Source organism: Euprymna scolopes, chromosome 7, assembly GCF_053919585.1.
Source record: "Euprymna scolopes isolate OS-2025 chromosome 7, ASM5391958v1, whole genome shotgun sequence".
Classification (NCBI taxonomy): Eukaryota; Metazoa; Mollusca; class Cephalopoda; order Sepiida; family Sepiolidae; genus Euprymna; species Euprymna scolopes.
This window is the reverse complement of record NC_136488.1, coordinates 116,914,077-116,940,903: the sequence shown is the minus strand read 5'-3', so window position 1 is coordinate 116,940,903 and position 26,827 is coordinate 116,914,077. Positions and strand designations below refer to the sequence as shown.

Below are 26,827 nucleotides of genomic sequence, written 5' to 3'. Positions count from 1 at the left end.
ATTGGAGATTCTTTTACTGTTTCATCATGTTATTGAATTCTGATTACGAAACTTAAATCTTTAAATAATTTTATTAAGTCCTTTTTAAGGAAAGGCATAGGCCAAAAACATTGTCAGGAAATTTATCATTGAGGGAGTAAAAAGTCTAAGAATTCTCTATTCAATTCAGTAATATTATAAATACATTTGTAAACTCTTGTTTAATTTAGTACTTAGATGCAAAGAAAAGAAACACTCTTTAACTTCCAAAATACAACAAGGGAGTGACAAGTATTTTAAACTTTAGGTTTGATTTCCCTTCTCTTCGCCTCCTCGTTTAATATTTTCAAGAAAAGCTCACTAATTTAATTACGTAATAGAAAAGTAAATGGATTTTTTTCTTTTTAATTGAATTTTCCAAGGACTACACATTATTTCTTACAATATCAAATAGTACCAAAAATAGACCTAATTCATTATTATAAATTAACAAAACATTTTCTTTTGGGACCACATATTGCTTAAAACTGATGGTGGATGCCAACCTCAGCAAGATGTGAAACAAGGTCACAAGGTCGGAAAATGGGGATGTCAAGCCAGCGCCCCCAAAGAAAACTGATTGTATGTTCATTTGACCAAACACTATTCATAAATAAATGTTATATGTATGTTCAAGATTTTCGATCATCATGAATAATGGGAGGGGGTCCTAATATATTTAGTTTAATTGTATTTTATGTAAAAGGGTATAAAAGGAGGTGAAAACTTGTGAAAATTAAAGCTCTTTCAAATTTTTGTTACATTTTTACAAAAGTTATCAGAAATTAATAAGAATTCTTCCAATTTCAGTTTCTTTGGAGTATTTAAAAAGATCTTTAGACGCATAATATGAGCACAACTTTACATTTGAGAATTCAAACATGTCATATTTGTATTTAATTTGATTCAATCATTAGACACTAAGCTTTGTATATTTCAATTTTTTCTTAAGTTTAAAACTTATATTTTAGACATTTTTTTCAAATTAAAATCATCAAAATTGGATAAGGATTGTATATTTTCATAAGAAAAGAGAATAGTGAAAAAAGCAAAGAGTATATTAGCACTTGCAGAAACTTAAAACTGGACAGCAGAAGACATGCAAAGAAACTATCAGGCAAAACTAAAAAGTTAAAAATTGAGACAGTCAATCTTCACAATCATGATCAGTGGAGACTTAGTATGCGGACGACCAAACCTTTTGTTGAAATGAACATAGATAATAATCATAGATAAGGAGTGAAGATAAGGTGCAAAACGGTTCTAGAACAGGTATAAAAATATAGAGATTATTTATGACGTTAGAAATGAAGTAACATAAGCATGACCTCATCCATTAAAACATAGATGATCCAGAATCGATCGTCTACGTCAACAGTTGAGATTATATATAAGTAAAAAACAAAAAAACAAAAAAAAGGCTTACTTGTTTCTATGGAAATTAAGAAATGCATTATCTTTCTTTACAACTTTTATTCATTGAAATAAAAAATAAAAACACTAAAAAACATTTATAAAAAAAAAAAAGACTGGACAAGGAGGGACTTGAGAAATTAAGGAAAATAAAGTGTGTTTGATGGTAACATTTAGTTGATGAGGCATCCAAACTGATGAGAATTTGTTCAGCAGTTTGGATGCCATTAAGAGAAAAATCACGATAGAAATAGAATAGAATTAAATGAGATATATTTCCTGTTTATTATTCAATAATAAAATGATTTAGCTTTGTAAATTTTCATTTATAACATTCTTTCATGCTCAAAAGTTAAACCAATTATAGAAAAACAATTTGATTAAAACCATAAAAAATGATGTAGAAATGACGAGAAATATTCAATGATTGAAGAATGCTTAAAAGAAACAAATTGGGATATCTATGAAAAAAATGGTTTTGTTGATTTCATAATGATAAAGGGAGAAAAAAGGGGCCAAACTTTATATATTCCCCAAAGCCATTCAATAGATTAAAAAAAAAAAAAATTGGAAGAAAATAAGAATCAAGATATTTTACTGGTCACTCATTGATTGCTGGCCTTATTAACGGCAATTCAATAAGTGAATAATAAAAAGTTACAAATTGGCTGGACACTAGTGGCCTCTGCTGCTCCTTGTCATCATCCTCCATCAATGCAGTTGTGTCTGAAGATAAGGAATCGAGTTGCAGTAAACCATTTCATCATTTGCTTTGTTTTTTATTGATCAAAATGATGCTGATTATGATGCTGATGCAGTGAGGATAATGATAAAAGTGATGAAGATGATGTTTTCCATTATTTTGTTAATATATTTTGACACTCATGGATTCCGGTCAACCCGACGGTCGTAACTGCAGTGATAGGTGAGTGTTTTGTTTCATGGGAAATGATGACAATGACATGGAAACTTTAATGCTAATATGTGAAGAATGAAAATGAGAAAAACTGAGGAGAGAAGGAAAATGTATTCATGGAAAGTTTGGGAGGAGAAAGAAAAATAAAACTAGAAAAAATTTTGGATAAAGGGATCATCAAGTGATGGGAAATTGAATTGTAGTAAGTCAGTGGATGGGGGAGGGGCAGCATTTTGTTCTCAAATGTAACTGAAACTCTGCAATCAGGAAATAATCTGAAAGAAAACAAAATCATTTTTAGTTATGAGAAATTACATTTTTAAAAGATTAGTACACATACACTAATATATATATATATATATATATATATATATAAGCAAATATTCTTAAAAATAACAAGTCTACTACTTCATTTTACTTAAAAAAAATTATAATTTTTTTTATATTAAAATCAAAAACATTCATGTACATTCCCTTTGTATTACAAATGTTTTTTATTCTTTGTAGTCATCATCAGATGAAAAAGCAAATGAACAAAAAAGCTGGAGGAAAGAGAATGTCAAAAAGTAGCTGAGAAATGGGTGCATAAAGTCAGATACTAGGAGAACATTTTCACATAGTTCTAATTGTAGATTGCTCAGTTTTGATGTAGATATCTTCCAAGTATTTTGAATTCTTTTAAATTGATTTTGAAATGGAAATTACAAAAATTAAAAATATTTGACTATCTACATCAAACTTCAACAACCCACAATAATAATAATACCTATGAAACCAGTAATATTTTTCAATTATTAACATAATACAATTTCATCCTGCGACATGAATTCTGACATCACAAAATTAAAATTGTTAACGTCTTTCCTGGAACAGTGAAAAGGTACTCTTGGCATCTTCACAGCTCCCTTTTGAAATTCTTTTCTCCAGCTTTTTCGTTCATTCCTTTTTCAGCAAATAATTTGATGAAGAATAGAAAACATTATGCATCTGGGACATACATTAATTTGGGGGGGATTTTAACTAAGATCATTAGAAAAATCCAAAAATATTTAAGATACAGGGTTTATACAGATTTTTAATATTCATTTTCAAAGTTTTTCAAGGTCTTCTCCAGACAAAATTCAAGTTTTCCAAACAAAATTTGATATATAAACAATGATATAATAAATCAAAAAACAATTGAAAACAGAAAAAATCATTTTCATTTATCTCCATTTCATGAAGTACCTTTAAAAGGTCACAATTATTTTTACATGAACATAACGCACAACAAAACTCGTCAACTATTTACAGCTTAAGCTCACGGCTACACTTTGTAATCTAGTAATTATGATTTTCAGTTCTTGTTTAGTTTGAAAAAATTAAACTTAGCCAGTAGTTTTTTTTCAGTTTCAAATTGATTTTCTAAAGGCAGTTGGCTTTGTCAACAGATTCAAATTTCCAGAATTCTTTGCTTTCAGAACAAGGACATCTGCTGATGAAGTTAATGTCATTTTCTATTCTCATTTTCTTATTATTCAGTTTTTCTATCTACTTAAAGTTTGCCTTTCTCTTTGGTTTTTATCTGTTTTTCTCAGCACATGTCATAACATTGTCCAGCCATGGAGCATAAACTAATAAGGGGATTCACTATTAGGATTTGATACACCCCTCCTACTGCCCTATCCTGGTCACAGATGATCCTCTGTGCCACTACAGTCCGATTCTTCATATTCTCCATTTCTATTTCTTTGTTCATGGAAAATCCTCTCTCGATACTGACCTGACCATGAGAGAGCACCAAAAGTCTTCACAACCTGAAGTAGCTTGCTGTAACAAAGATCAACCATGTAAATTGTGAAAAGTTCATCAAGCCTGTCATTTTCACTCAAATAAACTGTTTTCTTTTCGCCACATGCAAACTTACTAACAACTGCATCATCAGGGAACATCAACTGTATCACAGTTTTCAATATGCACAATCTGCTCAAAGTGTTATTCTTTGAAGCGAAATCCAAAACAGAATTTATTTCCAAAGTTCCAGTTTGTGGCAGAGCTAAAATTTTACACATTGATTTGGGATTTTCAGTTGAAGTTGAGGGTTCTGTTCCCAATATTCGCAATATGTGTGTTCCCAATTCCCAATATATGTGTTAATTTGTTTTGCATTTAGTGCCATCCATGTATGATTTCAAAGCACTTTCACCCATTTTGTCAAAGCAATATGCTTGTCAACAATCTTATATTTGACCAACTAAGCGCGATTTAATAGTGTTATTTTCCCCCCATTGTGGATTACTCTTTGCTAAATTTATTTTACTTTTAAATTGCGAATTGTATTGTGGATACAAGAGTTATGCCCCTTTCTCACGAAACTACCCAATGAAATAGTTTCAAGATAAAAGGGGCATAAACTCTTGTGTTCAAAATTTAAAAGTAAAAAGATAAAAACGTGATAAAGGGATATAAGTTCACAATATGATGTAATTTCAGAACAATGTATTCCGCTTTTATTTTCAGTATTTAAAAATATTTTTATGGTATTTTTATTAATACTTGAAAAATAATTTAATAGTACTTATTTGGATTTCATTTTTAATATTTAGACAAATTTCTACTGAATAAGAATAAGATTTTTAAGGCATTTTCCATGTTTTCAAGGATGTTTCTAGGAAAAAATAAAAGGCTTTTTTACGGTTAAAGTCAAAATTTTCAAGTTAGTGCGAACTCTGATATAATTAAATAGTAAATTTCTGTTATGAGTGTTTAAATAAAAAAAAAAATGCCACCTAAATACATTTTATATATATACTAGCAGGTGGGGTGGGGTGGGGTGGGGTGGGGGGGTACCCAGCGTGGCCCTAGTGTTTGTAGGTGTGCGTGTGTTGGGGGTCTTCAAAAAACCCTGTTTAAAAAAAAAAAAAAACGTTGGGCGGGTATTTGGAGGTGTAAAAGAAAAAAAAAGTTTTAGGGAAGTAAGCTTGAACTTCGAACCTTTGACGTGGAGATGGAAACGAAATGGAAAAAACCCTGGGACCTAGCCATCTCGGCCACGAGAGAAGAGAAATGAAAAGCCTCATAATTTAACGTTTATAAACTGAATTAACAGGTGCGAGAGCCTTAAGTCGCGTGATGTTTGACCTTGAAACATGACTCGGCTGCAAGCCAGTTTTTCGCTTGTTTTATACTGAAAAGCCAAAGATATACGGAATGCTCTAAAAATCTGGAAAAAATAGCGTGTGAAAGTTGGGCAAATTAAATAGACAGGCGACACCCGTTCGTAACTCTTAGATATTATTATTTAGACGTGATATAAACGGTTTTAAGAAGGAATGAGCCGACTGAGAAGTCCAGCGAAAAAAGCCTTTTACAGACAGACACAAAAAGCGAACATACATACACACATTTCCGCTTATATATATATATATATATATATATATATATATATAGTATGGTTTAGGTTGATTTGTTCTATGAAGGAAAAATAATTTTATCAGTATGATATACTGAAAAAGTACTAAAAAAATGCTCTAAGATTTTTTTTTTTTTTTTTTTTTTTTAACTTAATCTTATAAAGATTTCTGCAAGAAAGAAAAATATTCTAGGATGAAGTGAAGTTCTTAAAAGATCAACTGGCCAGAAAATGAATAAAGCTTTTAAATTGATAAACGATTTATAACTGAAAATTGTACAGAAGGGGAGAGGGTTATAATTAGATGAACACAACACAAAACAAACAGTATTACTCCACTAAAAGACAGTTTTAACAATCAAACTTCGATTATTTACATGTTTCGAATTGTTGTCCTCATCTTGGGTTTATGTTCACGTTTCAGCCATTGTACATGCCGGCCTTCTTCAGGTGCTTTTTGTTGTTGGTAAACTTCCGGCAATTTTGAACTGAACCCATTATCTAATCCGCCCATGTAGACTGCTCTCTTTCCATGTTCCATGCCTTTTAGATAACAACAACCAAGAAGAGGACAACAATCCGAAATATGTAAATAACTCATCTCAGAAAATACTGTCAAAAAAAGCTACAATTAACTTTTTTTTTCACTGCTTCTACAAACTTTGAACCAAACCAACTTTTGCCAAACTCAACTGAAAACTTAGGTTAGACATTAAAGTTTGGTTTAAATTCTGTAGAAGTAGCAGGGTTTTTTTTTTTTTTAATTTTTTTTAGAAAACTTTTTTTTTTTTTTTTTTTATAATCAAGGATATTTGCCAAAGTTAAATAGAAAATATGTACCATACATAGTTCATGGTTGTATAAATTTCCATAAAGTATTAAATATTCCAACATTGTTAAAATGAAGGAGGCAGATTCAATAACTGTATAATATTAAGTCATTTCTGCATTAAATAGCCAATTAAACAAGTTTTGGAGCTTAAATAAGTTTTGAAGAGAGTTGGAAATTCAACAGTTTTTTGGGGGGTTTTTTACCATGATTTCTTATGAAAAAACCTTTCTACAGATGAATCTTTAGTCATTAACAGTACAAACCCCTACACAGAAATGATTTTTTTTTTTAAGTTTATTTATTTTTAAATATTTTTCCAAAGGTATGAACCCTGCTCCATACGTTTCTTTTGAATTCAATGAAACTTAACAGATAGAAAACTATAGATTTAAAAACAAAGTTGCATAAATATTTCCAAGATCGAAAAGAATCATTGATCATCACGACAAACAATGTATAGAACATCACTAAGAAAGAACTAAACTTACCTGTTTTACAGTTGACTTAATAAATTCTTTCCTTGGTGTGAGATCAAAATCGGGATACTTAGCATAAACCTGAAGAAAAAAAATAATTACAAACTTACATAAAAGGAAAAAATTATTAATGGCTAAAAACTTTTTAGAATTTATTAGTTGAAATTAAGTTAGAATTGCTTTGCAAATAAAGAGGCATTTTCTTGACTATGCTTAATAAGCAAACAGTAGTTGAAAATGAAATTGGGGGTACACATTTGATAATACCTCTTCATGATCAATAAACAGTTTAATTCCTACTAAAAATATAGTCTTTTCAATAAGTGGCATTTTTCTGACGACTAGCTTAAGCAAAGAGAGTCTTCAAAATGTGTTTCCCGTTATAAAAGCGCCTGACACCTGTTTACCTTTAGGTAGATACTAATGAGTAAGACTATTTCTATACCACTAGCACCACCATTCTAAAAATTTTTCTGCATCAAAATGTAATTAGTAAAGGGGAGATAACTAAATTATCTTGATCAATTTGCTTGTGATGTCATGTTAGCCCCAAAATGTAAGGACAAAATATAATTTAACATTTAATTACTTAAGTCTAAAGTTTTGTACAAAATACTTGGGATTTCATTAAATAGTTAAAAGTTTGACATTTAACATTTGTACACCTTAGTTTTGGCTTGTCTGTTTTACTGTGCATCAACTCTTATAGTTATTTAATGCCAAAATATGTACTATAGATAAGATACAGTTAATTGAACAAAACTTGCTATTTTAGCCATAAAGATGGGGATCTCAACTTTATCATGGAAACCTGTCTAATTTGGTTTTCAGATACACCTTAATAAGGTAGACAAAGTGATTTGGGTGCGAACATCAGTAGTGACCAGGGTGCATTCAAAAGAAAAGAAAATCAATGTACTATTTTTTTTTTATCTTTAAGCAAGGAGTTCTATAAATTTCTGCATGTTGGTATAGTTGGGGTGCAGGCAAGAAATTCTAGAGGCAAGCAGTCTGTGAAAAGAGGCCATTAGAGTAGACAGGTTTCCAGCATCTGGGGATCTCTGAAAGGGTGGGATTTTGCTGCTAGTTAGGGTATTAAGGTGAGACAAGTACAATAAGTTTGTCAAAGCATATTCTATAGAAGTGCTCCAAGCAAGAACACTGATGCAACATTGCAGTGATGGGACAGACTGGAATTATCAACGTCACTAAAATCAATTGCAGAGAATTCAAAACCACACATTTAATTTCTAAAAAAGCTATTATGATCTGAAATAAAATTTTGCACAATATTCAATGAGATATTACTCATTTACTTTTAGTTTTGGAAGCTTTATTATATGGTCTGCATTTTATATTTAACATTTTTGACAAATGCAACACCAAGTAATTCTTGCAAGTAAATAAAACATTTTTTAAAGCCGAGACATTAGTTTTAAACTTACTTGTTTTAAAACAGTCTTCATGGTTACTTCTTCCAAATTGGCACCTTCTAAAATCTTTTTCACATCATTATGTATAGTATCATCCTTAAAGAAAAAAGAAATTTAAATGCAAATTTCTAAACATAATTGAAAGAAAAATTCATTTAGTAATTTTTTTTTGTAAAATACTAATACCAAATAAAACATGGAAAGATAATCAAGGACCAGTGGTGCAGTGATTAGAGTACTTGAAAAAATCAATTGTTAAAAGTGATATTCTCCTGAAAGTTGAAGCTTCAATGCTCAGTGTGGACAACTAAAAAATATAACTGCAAATTACTCACGACCTCTATCCAATCATGGCTGACGGAACGAGGGCATGCTACCCCCGTGAAGTAAATAGAGTTCCATTTGAAATTTCATCATAAAATACACCACACCTGAAGGAGGTTGGAGGTTACATCAACAGAAATGTTATGAAAATAACACTGAAGGTGAGAAAAGCAGACTGAAGAATCAAAATAATACGAGTGATTGAAGTTGAGAACAATTTTCTTCTCAGTTGACATTTTCATGTTATATATAATATACCTTTCATTTTCATCTTTTGGTATTACTGGATTCCAAGACAAGAATTCATTTCGTCTGATGGAATATTATCCAGCTTTGTGTTGCTACTTGAGGTAACATCACTTGGAGAAAGTGCACCATTCCTCATAAAAGCTAGTGTGAGTTAGCCATAAGATCTTATTTGGGCTGTGAATACCATATGATTTTGAATCAGGGTTTACTAGGGAAAAGTATCATCATGCCAGGTTGTCCTGACAAACTCCTGTCTAGTAAGCACTCAAGTTTGAATTCACGAATGTTATTTGAAATGGCATGGAATGCGTGCAATGTCTGCAATGCTCAGTCGTGATGCAAATGTATCACTACCTTCTTTCCAAACTTTCAAACCATTGTGATAAGATGCATCCCCGAAAGCAGAAAGATAGCATTGATGCTCTGTCTTAAAAAAATGCACAATACAACTGAAGTGACACTCCTCAAATTTAAATTCCATACCAAAGAAAAACCTGCTCTACAATTCAACTATGAAGTAACACTGAATTGTGAAGTTCAAGAAACATATTATTGCTAAAAAACTTATTACACCATGTACAGAGAAAGCAATGGAATCGATGATCGGACCAGAGGCAAAAACAGATTCAGCAAATTTCGCTTTCTAATGACACAATCTGCTGGTGGATTAATCACATGGCCACTGATGTATGCCGTCAAGTTTGCTCTGAAATTAAGCAAAGCACGCTCCAGGCTAACTTACAATCAGACAAGTTTATAGAGATCATTCTGGAGAGCCAGTTGACCGCCTTTGCTTGCCTGAAGAGGGAAAGATAAAGGAAGAATTTTTGTTTTGTAATACCCTGTCAATCATAACGACAGCAAGATATCAATGACATTGTTGATTCTTTAAGTTAATAGACTTGGCTGGCAGAATTTCAAACACATCCCTAGTGATGCTGCTCCAGCAATGATTGGTTCATCATGCATGTCCCGAATGAATGGCCACACATATTTCCACTGTTCATTACACAGATATGCTCTTGCATCAAAAACTCTACCATTGGAAGTTATGGATATCACGATCAAAGTAATCAACTTGATTCATGAAAAGACCAAAAATCATCTCTTCCAACTTTTAGCCAATGAAATAAGAGTGCAACATACGGAAATTCTGTTCCAAAGTTTTTTTGGATATCGAGGGTGAATGCCTATCTTTCAGCCGTATGAACTCTATATGGAAGCAGAAATCTTTCTACAAAAGAACAAAAACAACTCCCATGTCCACTGCAACAATGAATAGTTTGTTATGCTGCTTGCCTACCTGGCCAATATTTTCGGCAGACTCAACAAAATGAACTAATGCTTGCAAGGTTGTGATGTGACAGTCAGCAATGTTCAAGGCAAGTTTGCCAAACTATCAGCTTAAATTGAAGTCTGGAAGGTATGAATAAACGCTGGCTTCTCAGCTTCGTTTCCTTTCTTGGACGAGCATTTGCAAATACAGGGGATTGAATTTCTTAAAATCAAAATTTGCATCGTTGGACATTTTTTTTTTTGTAAAGTGTATGAAACAGATGAGTGTTACAATACTTGGTAAGAGGGCCACAAATCTCCAAAGGTTGAGAAACACTGCTCTAATCAATCATCTCTAAGCATCCACTAATCTTAAATAACAAGATAAACTCAATTATAATATTTCAGAATTATTTCAAAACAAAAAGATTAAATACACATACAGATGGCTTTGTCATCTGTGGCAGAAAAGAATAAACAGAAAATTGCCAAGAATTGCACAAAATGTCTGAAACATTTGCAGACAGAATTATATTGGCATTCAAGAAAATAAAACAGTACATGAAGATGCAGCTAGATGACTAGACAGTATCAAAAGTAACACTAAACTTGAATATTAAAGGTAACAATTAAAAAAAAAATAAAAAATAAATGGTAAAATAAAATAGTAAAAAATTAAAATACCTATAAATAATGCCAAAGCAAACTAAACCAGACGTAAACCAAATGTAACTTTTTATATCTGATACATTGTTTTTAAGAGGAAACAAAAACCATATTATCCAGTAATAATAGACTATAAAGCTTTAACTTCCAGCAAATTCTAGTTTTTCCTTACAAAACAAAACTTAATTTAATGGTGAAAATTAAGAGAATTTAGCAAAGCAACGGACAGTCATTCTTAACAACTGCTGAATAATTAACTCAACCAGTTTAAACAAAATTGGTGACATTAAATAGTCACATTTTTCAGGTTGTGGTGGAGTGGAGGCTTACCGATGGCGGGGACTTTTTCTTCTTTATAATAGGCTCATCATCTGAACTGTCAGAGGAAGATTCAGAAACTACAAGAGAAAACGTTTTTGTTGTTTAATAATGTTTTTGAAAGTCTACAGAATATACAATAATTTTTCATTTGTTTATTTGGCATGCAGATTGTATTTTGACAAAAAATTTTACATGTATTTCATAGACTTTAAACTAATCAAAAAGGAAAACGGCAAATAAATAGAACACACATTCTTTGGATGTAAAGTATTTAATATTTTGTAACTGCATGTAAAAATTCATTAGTTAAATCTTATAAAAAGAATATAAAGCCATTGTTTTAACATAAATCGGGTTGGATTTTCAAAGTTATGCACAAGTAGCATTTAAAATGACAAAGTATCGTCATGCAAGGTTGTCCTGATAATCTCGTTTTTGTCTAGACAATTTTTATTTGTTATTATTGTAGACAGCAATAATTGCTATTTGCTTACTTTGTTTAATTTTATTTAGTTAGGCTTGGGCAAGTTATATGAAACATTTTTAAATAATCAGTTAAAAATAAAAATTAGCAAAGATAACTATTTTAGATTGAATACAATTAAAGTTGTCTATCTTATGTACCTATTTACTATGCCTCCCCACGTGACAGAGTTAGACACCAGGGTCGTTTTTTAACATGGAGAAAAGGTACAAAAATAAAAATTGTCTCAATCGTGAAGGATTTCTCCTCCACTGACAGAACAAGAAATAGAAGTGCAGCATCTGAAGAACAGATACTACACTTTGATCTTGTCCCGAAGGCCAAGGTTAGACAACTTTGTGTTCAATCTAAAATAGGAGTTATCATCTTTGCTGATTTTTATTTTCAAGTGATTATTTAAAAATGTTTCTAAGCTTTGGTTGAACATAAACCATTTAAGAGTTGGTAGTTCTAACCACATAAGGTGAGCACAGTTTCGGAAATATACTTTTTTAAACATTGTCAGGCACTGAATGATGAATTTAGAGTCATTACTAAATAAAAAATTCAGTATATGTCCAATAATGCACAATAATAAATGGCATTGCTGGTAGATTTATAAGATAACGGAAAAAAAGAAAATTACCTTTTCGCTTTTTAGGGGCTGATTTTTTTTCAGGTTTCTTGGGCGTTGGCTTTTTCTTTTCAATCTTTTTCTCTTTTTTTGACGGTTTCTTTTTCTCTACTTTTTGTTTCTTTTTCTTCTTTTTGGGTTTCTGTATAAAAAAAAAAATAGACCATATAGAATAATTAAAACAAAAAAAATCAGGAACGAAAAAGAAACTTGTATCAAATATATGGAAATACTTTGAGGACACTCATCAGACATAAGAGTGTTGTTTGAATATTATCCAAAATCATCCTGATAAGTATATTAGAAAATGGAAAAGAAAGAATGAATTCCTAGTAGAATATTGTTAAGCACAAAATATGTAACAATTTGTTTTTATACTGTAATGGATAAATTTAATAATTGTTCATTCATTCATTTCATTAATAGTTGATGTACTTAATGACAGTAAAATACAAGAGATAGCTGTTCTTTTGTGAAAGCCGAAGAGCAAAGGAAAGCTATAAAGTACTAAAATATTGATAGAGAGTGATCAGTATGAGAGATTCATATTAGATTAAAATATTTGAAAATCTGTGCTGCAGTTTGTTATTTCTTAAATGGCTCGGAGATGCAAGTTGGTTAGAGAATTGTGACAAAGATGTGGAAGTAATAGCTAGCATAGCACAAAGGATTATAGCAAATGTTCTAAGTTAATCGAAGAAATCTTCAGTAAAATCCAAACATGGCAATGCAGACCTTTGACATCAGAGTAGCGACTATGAAGTTTTAAACAAGGATCTTCATAATACTTGTCATAGATGTTGTAAAAGTCAACTACTAAGTGTGAAGGCCCAAGAAAACTGTCTTGCAAAAATCAAGAAACTCTTCAACAAAGTCAAATATGCTCTAGTTCTTTTAGGATGAAAAGAACTGCCACGATAAGTTGTACAACATGCAGAATAATAAGCCACTAACCAAGAGTCAGCACAAAGACGAAGATCCCTCAATCTTTGGGTGTGTTTTCAATGATGGCCATGCTATGCTGGATCACATCTTCAAAAAGAAACTCAGACTCCGTTCAGATGATTATATGGAATTGTTGGCCACCATTAATAAACGCTAGGTAAAGAGATTGGCTGCGAGATGACTGTGTGATAAGAGAACTCTGCTCTATGTCAGACTTCCAAGAAAATCCAGAAGTGGATGTATGAAAACTTCCACAATTTCATCAATCTCAACATCTGCTCTCCACACAACACACACACAACTCATCAGATTGAAACCCCATGAATTGGAGTTGAGAAAAACACTAATCATATCTACAATGCTTGGGATGAGCTAGGATCAAATTAAGGACAGCATGAAGAGAACGTGTCCCAGGCTAAAGTCCTGCTTGGAAGCTATGGGAAAGACTTTGAAAGAGTTGTAATCAGTAATAGATCCAGTTTGAGTTTTGAGAATATATCAATTACTAGCATGGATACCCAGTGTTACCAGGGTCGACATGAAATTCGGTTTGGGCCACACCTGCTATACTAAGAATATTGAGTGGTTTCTCATTATTATATGTCAACTCCATCGTTACCCCAACAAAAATTTCAGAAATAAAAGAACGCATGAAAACACAAAAATGTACCCCCACCCCTGAGAAAAGCAGAAGTATGTGACAAACTCTCCACCAGATATTTTGGCAGAAGGGATATGAAGAGAAGCCATTCTCCGGATATTGAACACCTTTTATGACTATATTCCAGTTTAAGCGAATTTCTTTTATGCTACCTCAGTCTAGAAAGATTTGTTATTACGGTTTGTTGCAACAAAAACAAACTGTAAATAATTCAGTTTCAAAAATACCAAAGTAGAATTTGTGTTAACCGAAATACACATTTTTATATTATAAAACTGATGAGTTTGGACTTATTGTGTTATTAAAAGAAAAAAAAATTAGCAGCTATGATGTAAAAAAAAAAAAAATGTGAAGAAAAAAAACTGGCAAAAAAACGTAAATGAAAGTTTGTTTTTTTTTTGTTTTGGTTTTAAATAAAGAATTGTAGTTGAATTGGATCGTTTCTTTATTTTAAAATAAAAATCCACTGGATTACGAAATCACAGAAATTATTTTATTTGAACTGATTCCAAAAATAATGCTTGAAAGTTTGTGTGAATTATTTTTAGTTAGAGTATCTGCCAAAAAACAAAAACAAAGGGAAATAACTCAAAACGCAAATAACTGAAATCGGTTTATTAAAAAAAAAAAATGTTGGTAAAAATAAATATGCTCGCAATACAAATCAAATTTAAATAAACTTAAATAGAATACTTAAAATAATCGTCTCACTATAAACAATAACTAACACACCGCTATTTAATAAATCGATCTCCCTTAAAGTAATATGCAAATGAGGTCATCTCTTAATCGTCTATTTTGCAAGAATAAACTATAATATAGGAATGAATGAAGTATTAAAGTAATGGACCTTTTGTATATATTAATCAAATTGTGAACAAACAAACAAATAAACAAACAGACAGGAATACAAATTTATATATATAGATTGGACAAGATATATATTCCCAACTTCACAAAACGTGTAAAAACAATACATCAATTCTCAAAAACTACACTAGTTCTACAGTAGAATGATTTACAACATCGATATAAAATTAAAATGCAAATTCAGACAAAATTATAAAACTTTTACAGACATCTCTCATCTACAGTTGATGTTGAACTGTGATCATACCAGAAAAGTGATTAGCTGAAGACATCATATAAAAAAAAAAAACATTAACCAGTCAACACCACAAAGTCCTGATTGAAATGACTGAAAACTTAGAAGCATAAGCAGAATTGTACTAATTAATAATGTAAAGCTAATTGTATCCAAAGAACCTTCTCTCCTTTTCATATAGAAATCACTTTTTCACAAAAATGACAATTTTTTTTTTTAAATTACCTCCTCTTCTTCACTTTCTTCCTCTTCAGATTCCTCAGTACTATCTTTTTCTTCTTCCTCAGACTGCTCCTCCTCAGATTGTTCCTCTTCCTCCTCCTCTTCTTCATCTTTCTCCTCTTCCGATTCGGATGATGATAAATCTGAAGAATCAGAAGATTTCTTCTTCTTCTTCTTTTTAGAAACGGATTTCTTTTTGCTGCTTTTCTTCGGTTTGCTCTTGGATTTAACCTCGCTTGATTTCTCTGAAAAAAAAAATCATAAAAATGACAAGCAGGGAGTCTAAATAATATTCAAATAAGACTTCTTGTGGTTTTTAGAATTCAGTCACAAGATAGATGAAGAACCGTGTTCATTTAAAGAATATAACATTCTATCAGATTAATTTAACTTATCAATTTTCTAATTTTTATTCTGGGTGTGGTTATTTTATGATATATCAACCTACTTGGGACTTATTCAGTAATGAGGCAATTATAAATGATTGAACAGAAACTGAGAGTTGATTCATAGCTGAAAGACAATAGTCTTCATACCATCTTGAATGATTTTAATGTAAATGCAACAGATCCGAAGGATTTAAACTCGGATTTGCCAATTTCACATCATAGAATAATTTGATGTCAAATCATCTAGATTCATTCATGCTTCTTAGATTTTTTTCAAACTGTCCAGAGTTGTTGGTATCGTAAAATAAGACGATTCTTTTATATCCAACATATTGCAGTTTTCAAAATATTGCATTATTACAATTTCAGGTATTACATTAGGAAATTACATTTTTGTGCATATCTAGAACATTAACAATTGGTACAGGTGAGGATTCTTGCACACTTAAGACTCTAAAAATCATCAGTTTTATGTTATACATATTTGCCTAAATTTGGGACTACCACACCTCAAAAATGTGTCATTATAGAAAAATTTAAATTTTCTTTTTCTGCATGTTCTACAGTTGCAACTTTCTCTCATCCAAAACTGAAATCTTGCACTAGCTTACAATTTAAATTGAAAAAAATGAACAACCAGAACAAATGAGCTTTGCTATCAATGCATAATTACTTAGTGTGAAAAGAATAAAAAAACAACTCAATAAACAAGTTTTATAATTTATTTTAAAAAGAAAAAGTCACCCACTTTTCTTTTTTGGTTGTGGTAAACTTTTACCAGAACTCTTGGGTTCAAGCAAGAAATTCATCAATTTGGTTAAAATATCTTCTTTGGTGCCACTTCTTTCCAGATCAAAGAGTTCACACATCTTTTTCAGAACAGATGCTGAGTTTCTGTAAATAAATAAACATAGAAAAGTAAAAACATTTGCAATATATATTCAATTCATCAATTTGGTTAAAATATCTTCTTTGGTGCCACTTCTTTCCAGATCAAAGAGTTCACACATCTTTTTCAGAACAGATGCTGAGTTTCTGTAAATAAATAAACATAGAAAAGTAAAAACATTTGCAATATATATTCGAGAGAGTTGGGCAGAAGAATAGCTTATAGATGAGTAAACCGAGTTATGTGTTCAACATTTCGTCTTTATTTTGAGACTTCCTTGAAGTACAGACAAAACGTTGATGAACACATAACTCGGTTTGTTCCTTTTTATTCCTCTATTTTGTCGGAATACTATTTCCATTATTCTCATCATATATAATTATGTGATTTCCTTGGATTTTACTTGTGCAAATGGAAACTCAATTAACTTTCTTCGAGTTATATTTTTGGATTTTACCGTCATTGGATTATTTACCTTTCACCAGACTATCCATTCACGTGTAATCACCTTTTTCTTCACCATACTCCCTCTGCTTCACTTTTTGTTATCAAGTAAGATCTTTGACTTACTTGTAGTTTTCATCAAAGTAGGTTGATGTATCATAAAATAACCACACCCAGAATAAAAATTAGAAAATTGATAAGTTAAATTAATCTGATAGAATGTTATATTCTTTAAATGAACAAGGTTCTTCATCTATCTTGTGACTGAATTCTAAAAATCACAAAAAGTCTTATTTGAATATTATGCAAAATCCGATCCCACATTTTGCTAATTCCTACCCTCTGATGAGAAGGGAAGTATTTCTTCGAAACTCCGCGGATTAAGGACTATCCACTCTGATCCCACATTTTGCTAATTCCTACCCTCTGATGAGAAGGAAAGTATTTCTTCGAAACTACGCGGATTAAGGACTATCCACTTATCAAGTGTTTCCTTTTCAGATGTTCATAACTCTTTTTCAAAGTGTTTTTTAACATGTTTTATTACACACACAGTAGCGTCCAAAACGAAGAGACAAAATTTTAAAACCTAATATTTGTTAGAAATAACTGTGAAAAGCTGAAACTTTTGACAACTGGTAGTCGTTATCATCCATAATAACATACTAAAATTTTAATCATTTGCAAAGGATATAAAACGAATTATAACAATTATTTATTTTCAAAATAGGAACGTCCAAAAGTAAGGGACAAAATTGAGAAAAACAATGTAAACAGCCAAAAAACAATAAAAATACATGTACAATCAATATTTAGTAAATGAGCCCTTGCTCTCAATAACGGCTGCACATCTTCAACTACAAGACGGACTCAGTTCTTGACAATCCTCGATACTAATTTTAGACCATTCTTCTTGACGCTTCACCCACAAATCCTCCATGTTAGTGAGATTTCTTTCCATAACTTTCACTTCTAAAGTCTTCCAAAGATTTTCTATTGGATTTAAGTCAGGACTTTGCGGTAGCCAATCCATAATTTCAAAATCTTGCTCGCTAAGATAACTCATTACCACCTTTGTCTTGTGACATGGGACCTTATCTTGCTTAAAGGTAGACCTATCGAAACCTGAATTCTGTGTGATTCACACAATATGATCTTGAACAATATTTTTATAGATCTGCGCATTTACACGAGTTTGTAACCAGACAAGAGGCATTATACCTTGGCTAGAAAACATTACAAATACTGTGACACTTCCGCCCCCAAACTTGACAGTTTTCTCAGTACATTTTGCACTTAATCTTTCATGAATAAGTCTCTTTACATTGTTTTTTTCCATCATTTCCAAATAAATTAAACTTGCTTTCATCACTGAAAAATATTTTTGCCCAATTTTCATATGTCCAAATTACATACTTGTTTGCAAACTCTAATCTGTTCTTATTATTCTTCAAACTAACAAGTGGTTTCTTCCCTGGGGTTCGATTAAACAGCCCTTTTTCTTGCAGTCGTCTAGAAACAGTCTGTCTAAACACATGAGGTACTATTCATAGCACTTTTAATTTCTGTGCAAGACTTAAAACGATCCTTTAATGACATATGCTGCATTATTCGATCTTCTCTTGCCAAAGTTTTGTGGGGTCTGCTGGTTTTAAAAGGCACAAACTATTTGCCAGTATCATTGTAGGACTTAACAACCCTGCCTACAACACTCTTGGAATATTTCACTTTCTCTGAAATCTCTCTAAGGGTGTGCTTTTCCTTGTGAAGCTCCACAATAGCTTGTCTTTTTTGGCGTTTGGCCATGGTGCCGACTGATGCAACGTTTACAAATGACTAAGTAAGACTTATTCTTTAGAGGAAATCAAAAAATTTGAATATAGCAACCTGTTTATATTGTTTTCTCAATTCTGTCTCTTACTTTTGGACATTCCTATTTTGGAAATAAATAATCGTTATAATTCTTTTTCTATCATTTGCAAATGATTCCAATTTTAGTATGTTATTATGGATGATAACGACTACTAGTTGTCAAAATTTCAGCTTTTCACAGTTGTTATTTCTAACAAATATTAGGTTTTAAAATTTTGTCCCTTAGTTTTGGACGCTTATATATATATATATATACATACTAATATAATTTTAATTTATGCAGATTTCATATTTATTTTTGTAGAACCAATACTCTATTGATCATTATATTGTACCCAATATAAGTTGTGATTTCAAAAGTTAAAAAAAAAAATATAACTTGGGTGCAACATCAGCTAGAATCAAAAGCAAAACATGTAGCTCTCCAGCCTTGTTTGTTATGATCTGAGCCACCAACAGATGATTATCAAAACTCTAGAAATTAACAGACATTAATGTATAAATGTATTGTGCATTGAAGTCGACTTACACCTGCCAAGTTCCAATTTTTTCAAATTTTACCCCCTTTTTTACCAACTAAAAAGCAAATTGAATTTGTCCCACAGATATGAATTCTCTATATATTAAGTTTCAAGTCAGTAGACCAAAAATTGACAGACAAGGTTACTTAGATAGATAGCAAGTAAATAGAAATTTAATAAATAACATACAAAATCTCTACACATGCTTTGTTGCAGGATTGGATTTTCTTATTGGACATTCAATTATTTTAGCAAACAAAAATGTTTCTGCTTATTCAAATTGGCCCTTATGGTGGCATTTAAAATTCAAGGAAACACAAAAATGCCTGTATGATGTATGTACTGTCACATAAACATGATGGGATGAAGATGAAAAACTTAAAATCATGTAATTTGATCAAATAGTTTTATTTTTATTCAAGAAAATCAAATTTTACTGTTTCAACAAGAGTGAAAGAAATGTCCAACAAATCGGTGGACAAGGGCAGACAACCCTAATGCACATGGAAACTCAAAACAATCAATTATATGCTCTAGTAAAGCATGGCCCTGTCTGTCACTTATTGATAAAAAATGGCAAATTTGTTTTTCATTAAAAAAAAATTGAAGAAAATTATTAGATAATTATTTGATATGTTTAATTGTCAAAGGTTTTAATAAAAATTAATGTATTTGATAAACATGTCATGCATCAAACATTGATCCTTTTTTTATATTTCCTTATCACATACAAGTTTGAAAATATTACTTCTGTGGAAGATGTGTATGCATAAACTCAAACTGCTTAAAACCATTATGTATTTGATGAGGTAATAATAGTTCAGTTTTCTAGTTGGTCAGTTTGTTGCTTCGAACATATGTACTGTTTACTATTTTCTTTTGATATATAGTCATCTATTTTTGTTGTCTATCTGGGAATCTGTTATCATTTTGGCCATCCCTTTGTCAATTGACTTTTTTTCAATATTTTTGTTTACCCTAAACAAGGAAAATTACGACTGAAATGTAAGAGGTAACTGTGATAGAAGCCAGATTCATAGAGGAGTAAGCTGGGTGTGGAGTTGTTGGTGTTTATCTTTCAATCATTACCAGATCATCTCAGGTCAAATTTTTTTTTTTTTTTATTATTCAGTTTTTACAATATTTCTTGAAATTGTTTTTAGCATGTAGTATTTGACTATTCATAATGTGTGATCATTTTGTTTGATTTTTAGATTTTCATATGTTTGGCAGGGGTGATATTAATTAGGCCATTCTCTGGGAAATTTTTTTTTTTTTTTAATTTTTTGTTTGGTAATAAGAATTCACATTTCTATTCAAGTTCCTATTTACAATGCCTCCCCAGACTTAGACACCAGGGTCGTTTTTTAATGTGGAGAAAAGGGACAAAAATAAAAATTGTCTCAGTTGTGAAGAATTTCTTCCACACTGGGAGAGAACAAGAAATTGAAGTGCAACATCTGAAGAACAGATACTACACTTTGATCTGGGCCCGAAAACCAATATTCAAGTTATTCAGTATTGTGAGATGTTATTCTTATATTTTTTTAATAATATTTTTGTACAAATTAGTTTCTCTAAAGAAAACTTATTTTGCATTTGATTAATGTTTTACTGTTAGTTTTTCATTGCTAATATTGTGTCTTCCCTTCAATTAGTAATCCTGTTTTTGTTTTCTGTTCTAAGAGTTGATGTTCAAACAATTTGTTTTGAAGAAAGACATTTCAAATTGATTGTTATTTTGATTTTATGTATTTTTTTTTTTAATATGTATGTGCTATTTTGATATTTAAATACTCTTTAATAGCTAATTTATTCACTTTCTATTGCCTTTTACACCAACATGGCTTAGTATCAAGATCAAGATTATTTCCTTTTGAGCTTTCACTAAATTATATTTTCCCAGTATTGTGCAATCGCCTTTCATTTTGGACAATGAAGAAAGATAATGAGTTTGTAAATATTACAGAAACATTCCTGAATAGTTTAATAGATTTTTTTTTTAAATAGATTTTCTGGTGACAGGTGTTCCAAATTTATTTTGGTCTTTAGATTTATTTACAAAGATTATTATATGTCTTGCGTATTTCCAAGTTCTCCAAATCTGTATCAGTATTTTGGCAACAAAATGATTGTTTTCATTATATTTAAAATTCTGCATATTGGTACGGTCGAGGAAAACAGGAGTACAGAGGGAATTCCAAAAGCAAGTGGTCCATGGAAAGAACATAAGCATAAGAACTCAAATAGTCATATGCACTGACTTGGAGTCTATATACATAACATCCTCCTTTTGACTAGGGCACAAAACCTAGAATCAGACAATCAGATCTAGATATGCTTTCAACTAACCTTGCAACACAGCATTAAATTCTTATATTTCCTTTAAAATTCTCATTCGATCCAAGATGCAGCACTCTGTTTAAATATTAAGGCCCAAATACACGTATTTGATGATTTTAATATCCACCAGTCATTGGTTCACAGCTGCATATAGTTTCTCTGTATCAAACTCCCTTTCACAGACTGTCATTATCCCCAACTCACCTCTTAGATCATGCAGATCAGCAAGCCTTGTATCTTGATATATTCTTGACTACATTACCTTAGATTTATGTGACTAATATCCACACCCCACCCAGGAACACTGATCACCTTGTTATATTGGGAGATACTTTAAAAGGATTGATTGGAAATTCAGAAAAACATCTTTTCTCTCTCTGCTGAACAGTGTGTAAATGAGGTTACTGACTGGTTCAAAGCAAGTATTGAAACATGTTCTCTCACAGAAAGTCTAAGCACCATTATCTTCAATGGTTCACTTTAACCTGTGCAACAATACAGCCACTATACATGATACACAAATGGACAAAAATTTATCAAAGCTAGAAATCATTGTAAGAGTGAAATAACCATAGCCAAGTGAAGATATACACAAATGACCAGAAAACACAGAGTCAAAGAAATTAGCAACTTGTGATTTCTGGAAAATATAATAGTATAATGGGCAAACAACAATTCTCCCACAATTCAACAACCCTGATGCCACCTGCACTGCAACTGAGAAAGCTAACTGCTTGCCTGATGATTCGCTTCTTAACTCCATCCTAGACACTATAAAATACTCTCATTTAAATGTTACTTTGCAGACAGAAACCACACTTGATATAATAATCACCTCTTCCCATGTCTGTAATAAAAAATAAAAAAATAAAAAAAATAATAAAATAAAAAAAGACACCTCCAAGGCATGTGGGCTGATTCTTATCCCTGCTATATTAATAAAAAATGGCTCTGCTGAGCTTGCCTCTATTCTCTCCAAACTCAACAACAAATACCTGACTGAATTTTGGTTCTCTGATAGCTGGAAAATTGCCTCTGTATTACTATTCAAGAATTTTGGTAAAAGAACTGATCAACTTAACTATCGTCCTATTAAACATCTTCCTCTCTTTAAAATCAGAATCGTTAATCCACCATTGCTCCAGGGGGCAATTTTTGGACCTTTATTGTTGCTGATATTCATAAACGACTCCCCTGATAAAACTGGGCTGATAACACTGCAATCTATACCAAACATGTTGGAAAAAACCAATGAGTACATCTCCAAAGCAATGTTTAAAATCTTAGAAAATTACCTTTAATCTGTAGTGGATGAAGATGTAAATGGGTGGTAACATTTAACACGACTTAGACAAAGTTCCTTTCCTTCAACAAGTATAAAGAACCTTTCCGGCCACAGATTGTCATGGATAATAACACTAGCTGAGAGTTGTTCATTCAAACTCCTCGGCCTAACATTCACAGGTAACATACATTGGAACAAATATATAGAAGACAGCTGCTGCTAAGAAGGTAAGCTCCCATTCGTTCATACATGGAATACTGCCGTCAAACATGGGCCAGTGCATCAACCACAAGTCTCTATTGGACAGGGTACAAAAAAAGGGTTTCCAATCTAATAGACACTGCACTATCAAAGTGCTGACCTCCGTCTTATAATCACAATACATGTGTTTGGTTTAATATTTTAATAGAATGTGCTCCAACAAATGCACAACACTATTGCCCCCTCTGCATAAATGCCCCTAACTAATCTGAGAAGTAAAACGATACACCCCTTCACTGTAGATGTCACCAGTTTCTTCTCTCGTACTGATAATTTTGGAATTCCCTCCCCATAACCTGCTTCCCTGACTGTATTAATATACAGAAAATAAAATATAAGTGTAATCTGAAGACATCTCACTGCTCAAATCCCTGAAAGCATTGTTCCTAATTCACAGTAGCACCATGTCTCAGTGGCAATTTGCTTTGTTTGGGAATAAATCAGACTACAAAAAAGCTTAGTCTCTAGGGATCTCTACAGTGAAGGAATGGAATTTTGCTGCTAGTACAGTTGGTGGGAGTATTTTTGTTGAGGCTTACAAGTGTACTAAGTTCATTTGAGCAGATTTTAAACCAAGCCAAATAGTGATGAAAATAAATTCAGTTGAAGAAAAAAGGATTAATTTAGAGCTAACAAAATTTAATTCATATTGCATGACAGAAATGTGTAATTTTGACTTACTTGGATAGCTGAGCTCTCTTTTTTTCAAACCGCTTATCATCACTGCCAAAATCAAAACCATTAAATTTTCGAATATTCTTTTTAATGACAGACACCTACAACAAAAAAAAGCACAATATAAGCAAAATTAGTCAAATGTTTCGTGAACATAATTATAAGTATTGAAAGTTGTACAACATAGTGGATATGAAAAAAATATTGTAAATGTGGCTATTAAAACGATGGAATAAGATTAATAGCAGTGGAATCAGTTCAATTAGATTGAGTTTTTCTTTTTGTTTTAATATATTTTCTTGTACGATGTTATTTATGCACAAGCTCCTTATATTTTGCTACTTTACATTTCTCAATGTCAAATTTTCTTTTTATCAAAATAGAAAAATTAGACCCCCATCATTAATGCAAGACAAAATATTTTTTGCGCAAAGTTAATATCAGCCTTTTCCATTTAGAAACATGAAAACAGCCCATTTTACATAAAAAAGTTTATCAGTCATTAATATCATACTATCTATTAACAACAACATCAAGGTTTCCATAACATAACTATGGGAATACTTCATGGAATCTGGAGAAGTATGATCAAAATGAGACTTTGGCTTATTTTTACATTGTTAGGCAAAGCTATGCAGTGTCATGACTGACTTACCTTCTTGTTTTATCAATTGTCATTTGAATTAGAGGTTTTTATGTTTCAAGTTCTTAAAATAGGATGACTCCACTGTCCTAAAGAGCTACATTATCAGATCTGGTTTTGTATCATACATAGGATGTTAGGAAGTTGAGAAAAGTTAAGTAGTTGACATGGTTACGTAAAGAGCAAGCAAGCAAAAATTTTTGTTGTTTTTTTTAAATTAAAATTTTAATTTTGGGACTGCAGTAAAGACTATGCATACTAGTGTTAAAAAGAATTTAGTATGAAAGATAAACAATGTTAAAAAAGTTCACTTACAGATCCTGGTCGATCAAATAAAGTTCGGTGAATAATTTTTAAATCTTCTGATTTCACTTTGTTCAGTTGATATTCAACTGAAATAAAAATTGAAAAAAATAAAAAGTAAATACATATTTTTTTATGTCATTTTAGAAATGACTACCAAATATTAGGTGAGAAAAATTTACTTACTCCTTGGACAATCTCCTAATTTTTCCCCAATCCCTTCTGGAACTTGAAGTTGTTTCTTATCATTTGGAGTGCCCACAGACATTTCCAAACGCTCGACTTTTCGTTTTTCCCGCTTACCAGATTCAATGACGACCGGCCTCTCCAGCAAGCCCACTAAAAAGAAATTTTAAAAATAATTTGAATTCAAAATACAAGATTACATTTTACCTTATCTTATATTAATTAAAAATGATAAAATTATTTATTCAAAGTATCAAAGCATTCTAACAAATTCTTGTTAAATATATTGTTAAACAATACCAAACTAAGGGTGCTTATTTCGAATTATACTAAATTAAAAAAAAAAAAAATACAGAAAAATCTTTACAATGTATATACTTGTTATGGAATGAAGATGTTATATTTAAAAAATTATATAAATTGAGCAGGTAATTTTTTTTATTTAAAGAAAAAGTAATTTTACAAATTTTTAGCGATTAATAAATTTAGGCAGCCATAGCATGGTCCATAAATATTGATAGTCAAATTGAGTTGTCCATCCTTGAATTTTAAAATACATTACTGACAGCTCTACAGTCTTGCTAATTATAAAATTTGATTTTCTCGATTAAAAATAAAGCTACTTCATCAATTTGTGATTTTTGGAATATGACGTCTTCATTCTATGACAGGTATGAATAAGCACCAATCTGATCTATGAAACTTATTGCATATATTTAAAAAATTGCTTATAATAATTTAACATTGTAACCCTAGATAAAGGTTGATAATCGAGACAATTTTGTAACAATGACATCTCATTTTCAGATACATTTTTGCAAAATGCCCATCTTTATTTGTATTTTCCTAATACAATTGAAAACGCTTCTTCTCGTACAATTCTATGAGTTATTCAAGTTTCTTTTTTTATTTTTGTAATAGCATGTTTTTTTTTTCTTACAATAATACTGTAGAATCTGCTATGAAAGTTTTATATAATCTATACTCCTGTTATGTAATTAGGAACACAAGAACTTATTAGTTATTTATGTGTCTGTTGATCTATCTATATATCTGTGTGTTATCAATATATCTCTCTATCTAGTTATCTATCTGTTTCTGTATCTTTCTATCTATCTAGCAAGATAAACAAGAGATGAGATATGAAGATGTTTTGATGAAAGTTGTCAAAACATTATTGAGCTATAAAATAGACAAGTGTCACTGGAAGCATCTGATCAGCTGACGGAAGTATGTGTGGACCACGTGGTTCTAGTTGAAGTTGGAAATTGGACTTAGAACAGAACGGTTGGGTTTAACAATTGTTTCTCCCCCCAGCACCAACCTTGGGAGGGAGAGGACATGTCTCACAATGGAGACTATTAAGACCACAAGCAAAGCAACTCACTTTCCATTTTCATTTGCATCATCATCCTGGAAAGTGAAATAAACATAATATAAAATACAATCAGCGTTTTTGGAGTGAATGCATATTCGTTCAAAACGGATTTCCTCTTCCACTCCAAGAACAAGATGAATTCCAGATGGACCCAGATCGACGAGCAGTGAAAATAAGGTATGTTGAAAATACATGTATGACACCCCCACCCCCCCACCCCGCATATGAAACTTTAGACGACCATAGTATTGAAACATAAGTAGACTGCAAAAACATAACTTAGGGTTCAGATAG

General features: G+C 31.4%; 2 protein-coding genes across 3 annotated transcripts in view; both read right to left on the bottom strand.

Annotated features, from left to right (window-relative positions):
- Positions 1-1,476: 1,476 nt before the first annotated feature.
- On the bottom strand, positions 1,477-16,617 carry LOC145279906 (uncharacterized). 2 transcript variants are annotated; one of them, XR_013868484.1, is made up of 8 exons: positions 16,482-16,617; positions 15,348-15,589; positions 12,424-12,553; positions 11,324-11,391; positions 8,492-8,575; positions 7,059-7,127; positions 6,116-6,281; positions 1,477-2,622 (listed from the first exon to the last, which is right to left on the bottom strand). XR_013868484.1 is itself a non-coding variant. In XM_080131457.1 (7 exons), the coding sequence occupies exons 1-7, from the start codon at positions 16,600-16,602 to the stop codon at positions 2,611-2,613; spliced, it is 726 nt and encodes a 241-aa protein (XP_079987583.1). In that variant the 5' UTR covers positions 16,603-16,617; the 3' UTR covers positions 1,477-2,610. The 2 variants fall into 2 exon arrangements, 1 of the variants encoding a protein (XP_079987583.1); XM_080131457.1 differs by lacking the exon at positions 6,116-6,281.
- The window catches only part of LOC145279907 (protein DEK-like), a 27,591-nt gene continuing 17,245 nt past the window's right edge, over positions 16,482-26,827 (bottom strand). Inside the window, exons 3-6 of the mRNA XM_080131458.1 lie at positions 25,156-25,308; positions 24,982-25,058; positions 24,030-24,124; positions 16,482-16,768 (exon numbers count right to left, since the gene is read on the bottom strand). Coding sequence (XP_079987584.1) covers positions 16,675-16,768; positions 24,030-24,124; positions 24,982-25,058; positions 25,156-25,308 — 419 coding nt within the window. The 3' untranslated portion in view covers positions 16,482-16,674. The remainder of the gene's footprint in view (positions 16,769-24,029; positions 24,125-24,981; positions 25,059-25,155; positions 25,309-26,827) is intronic.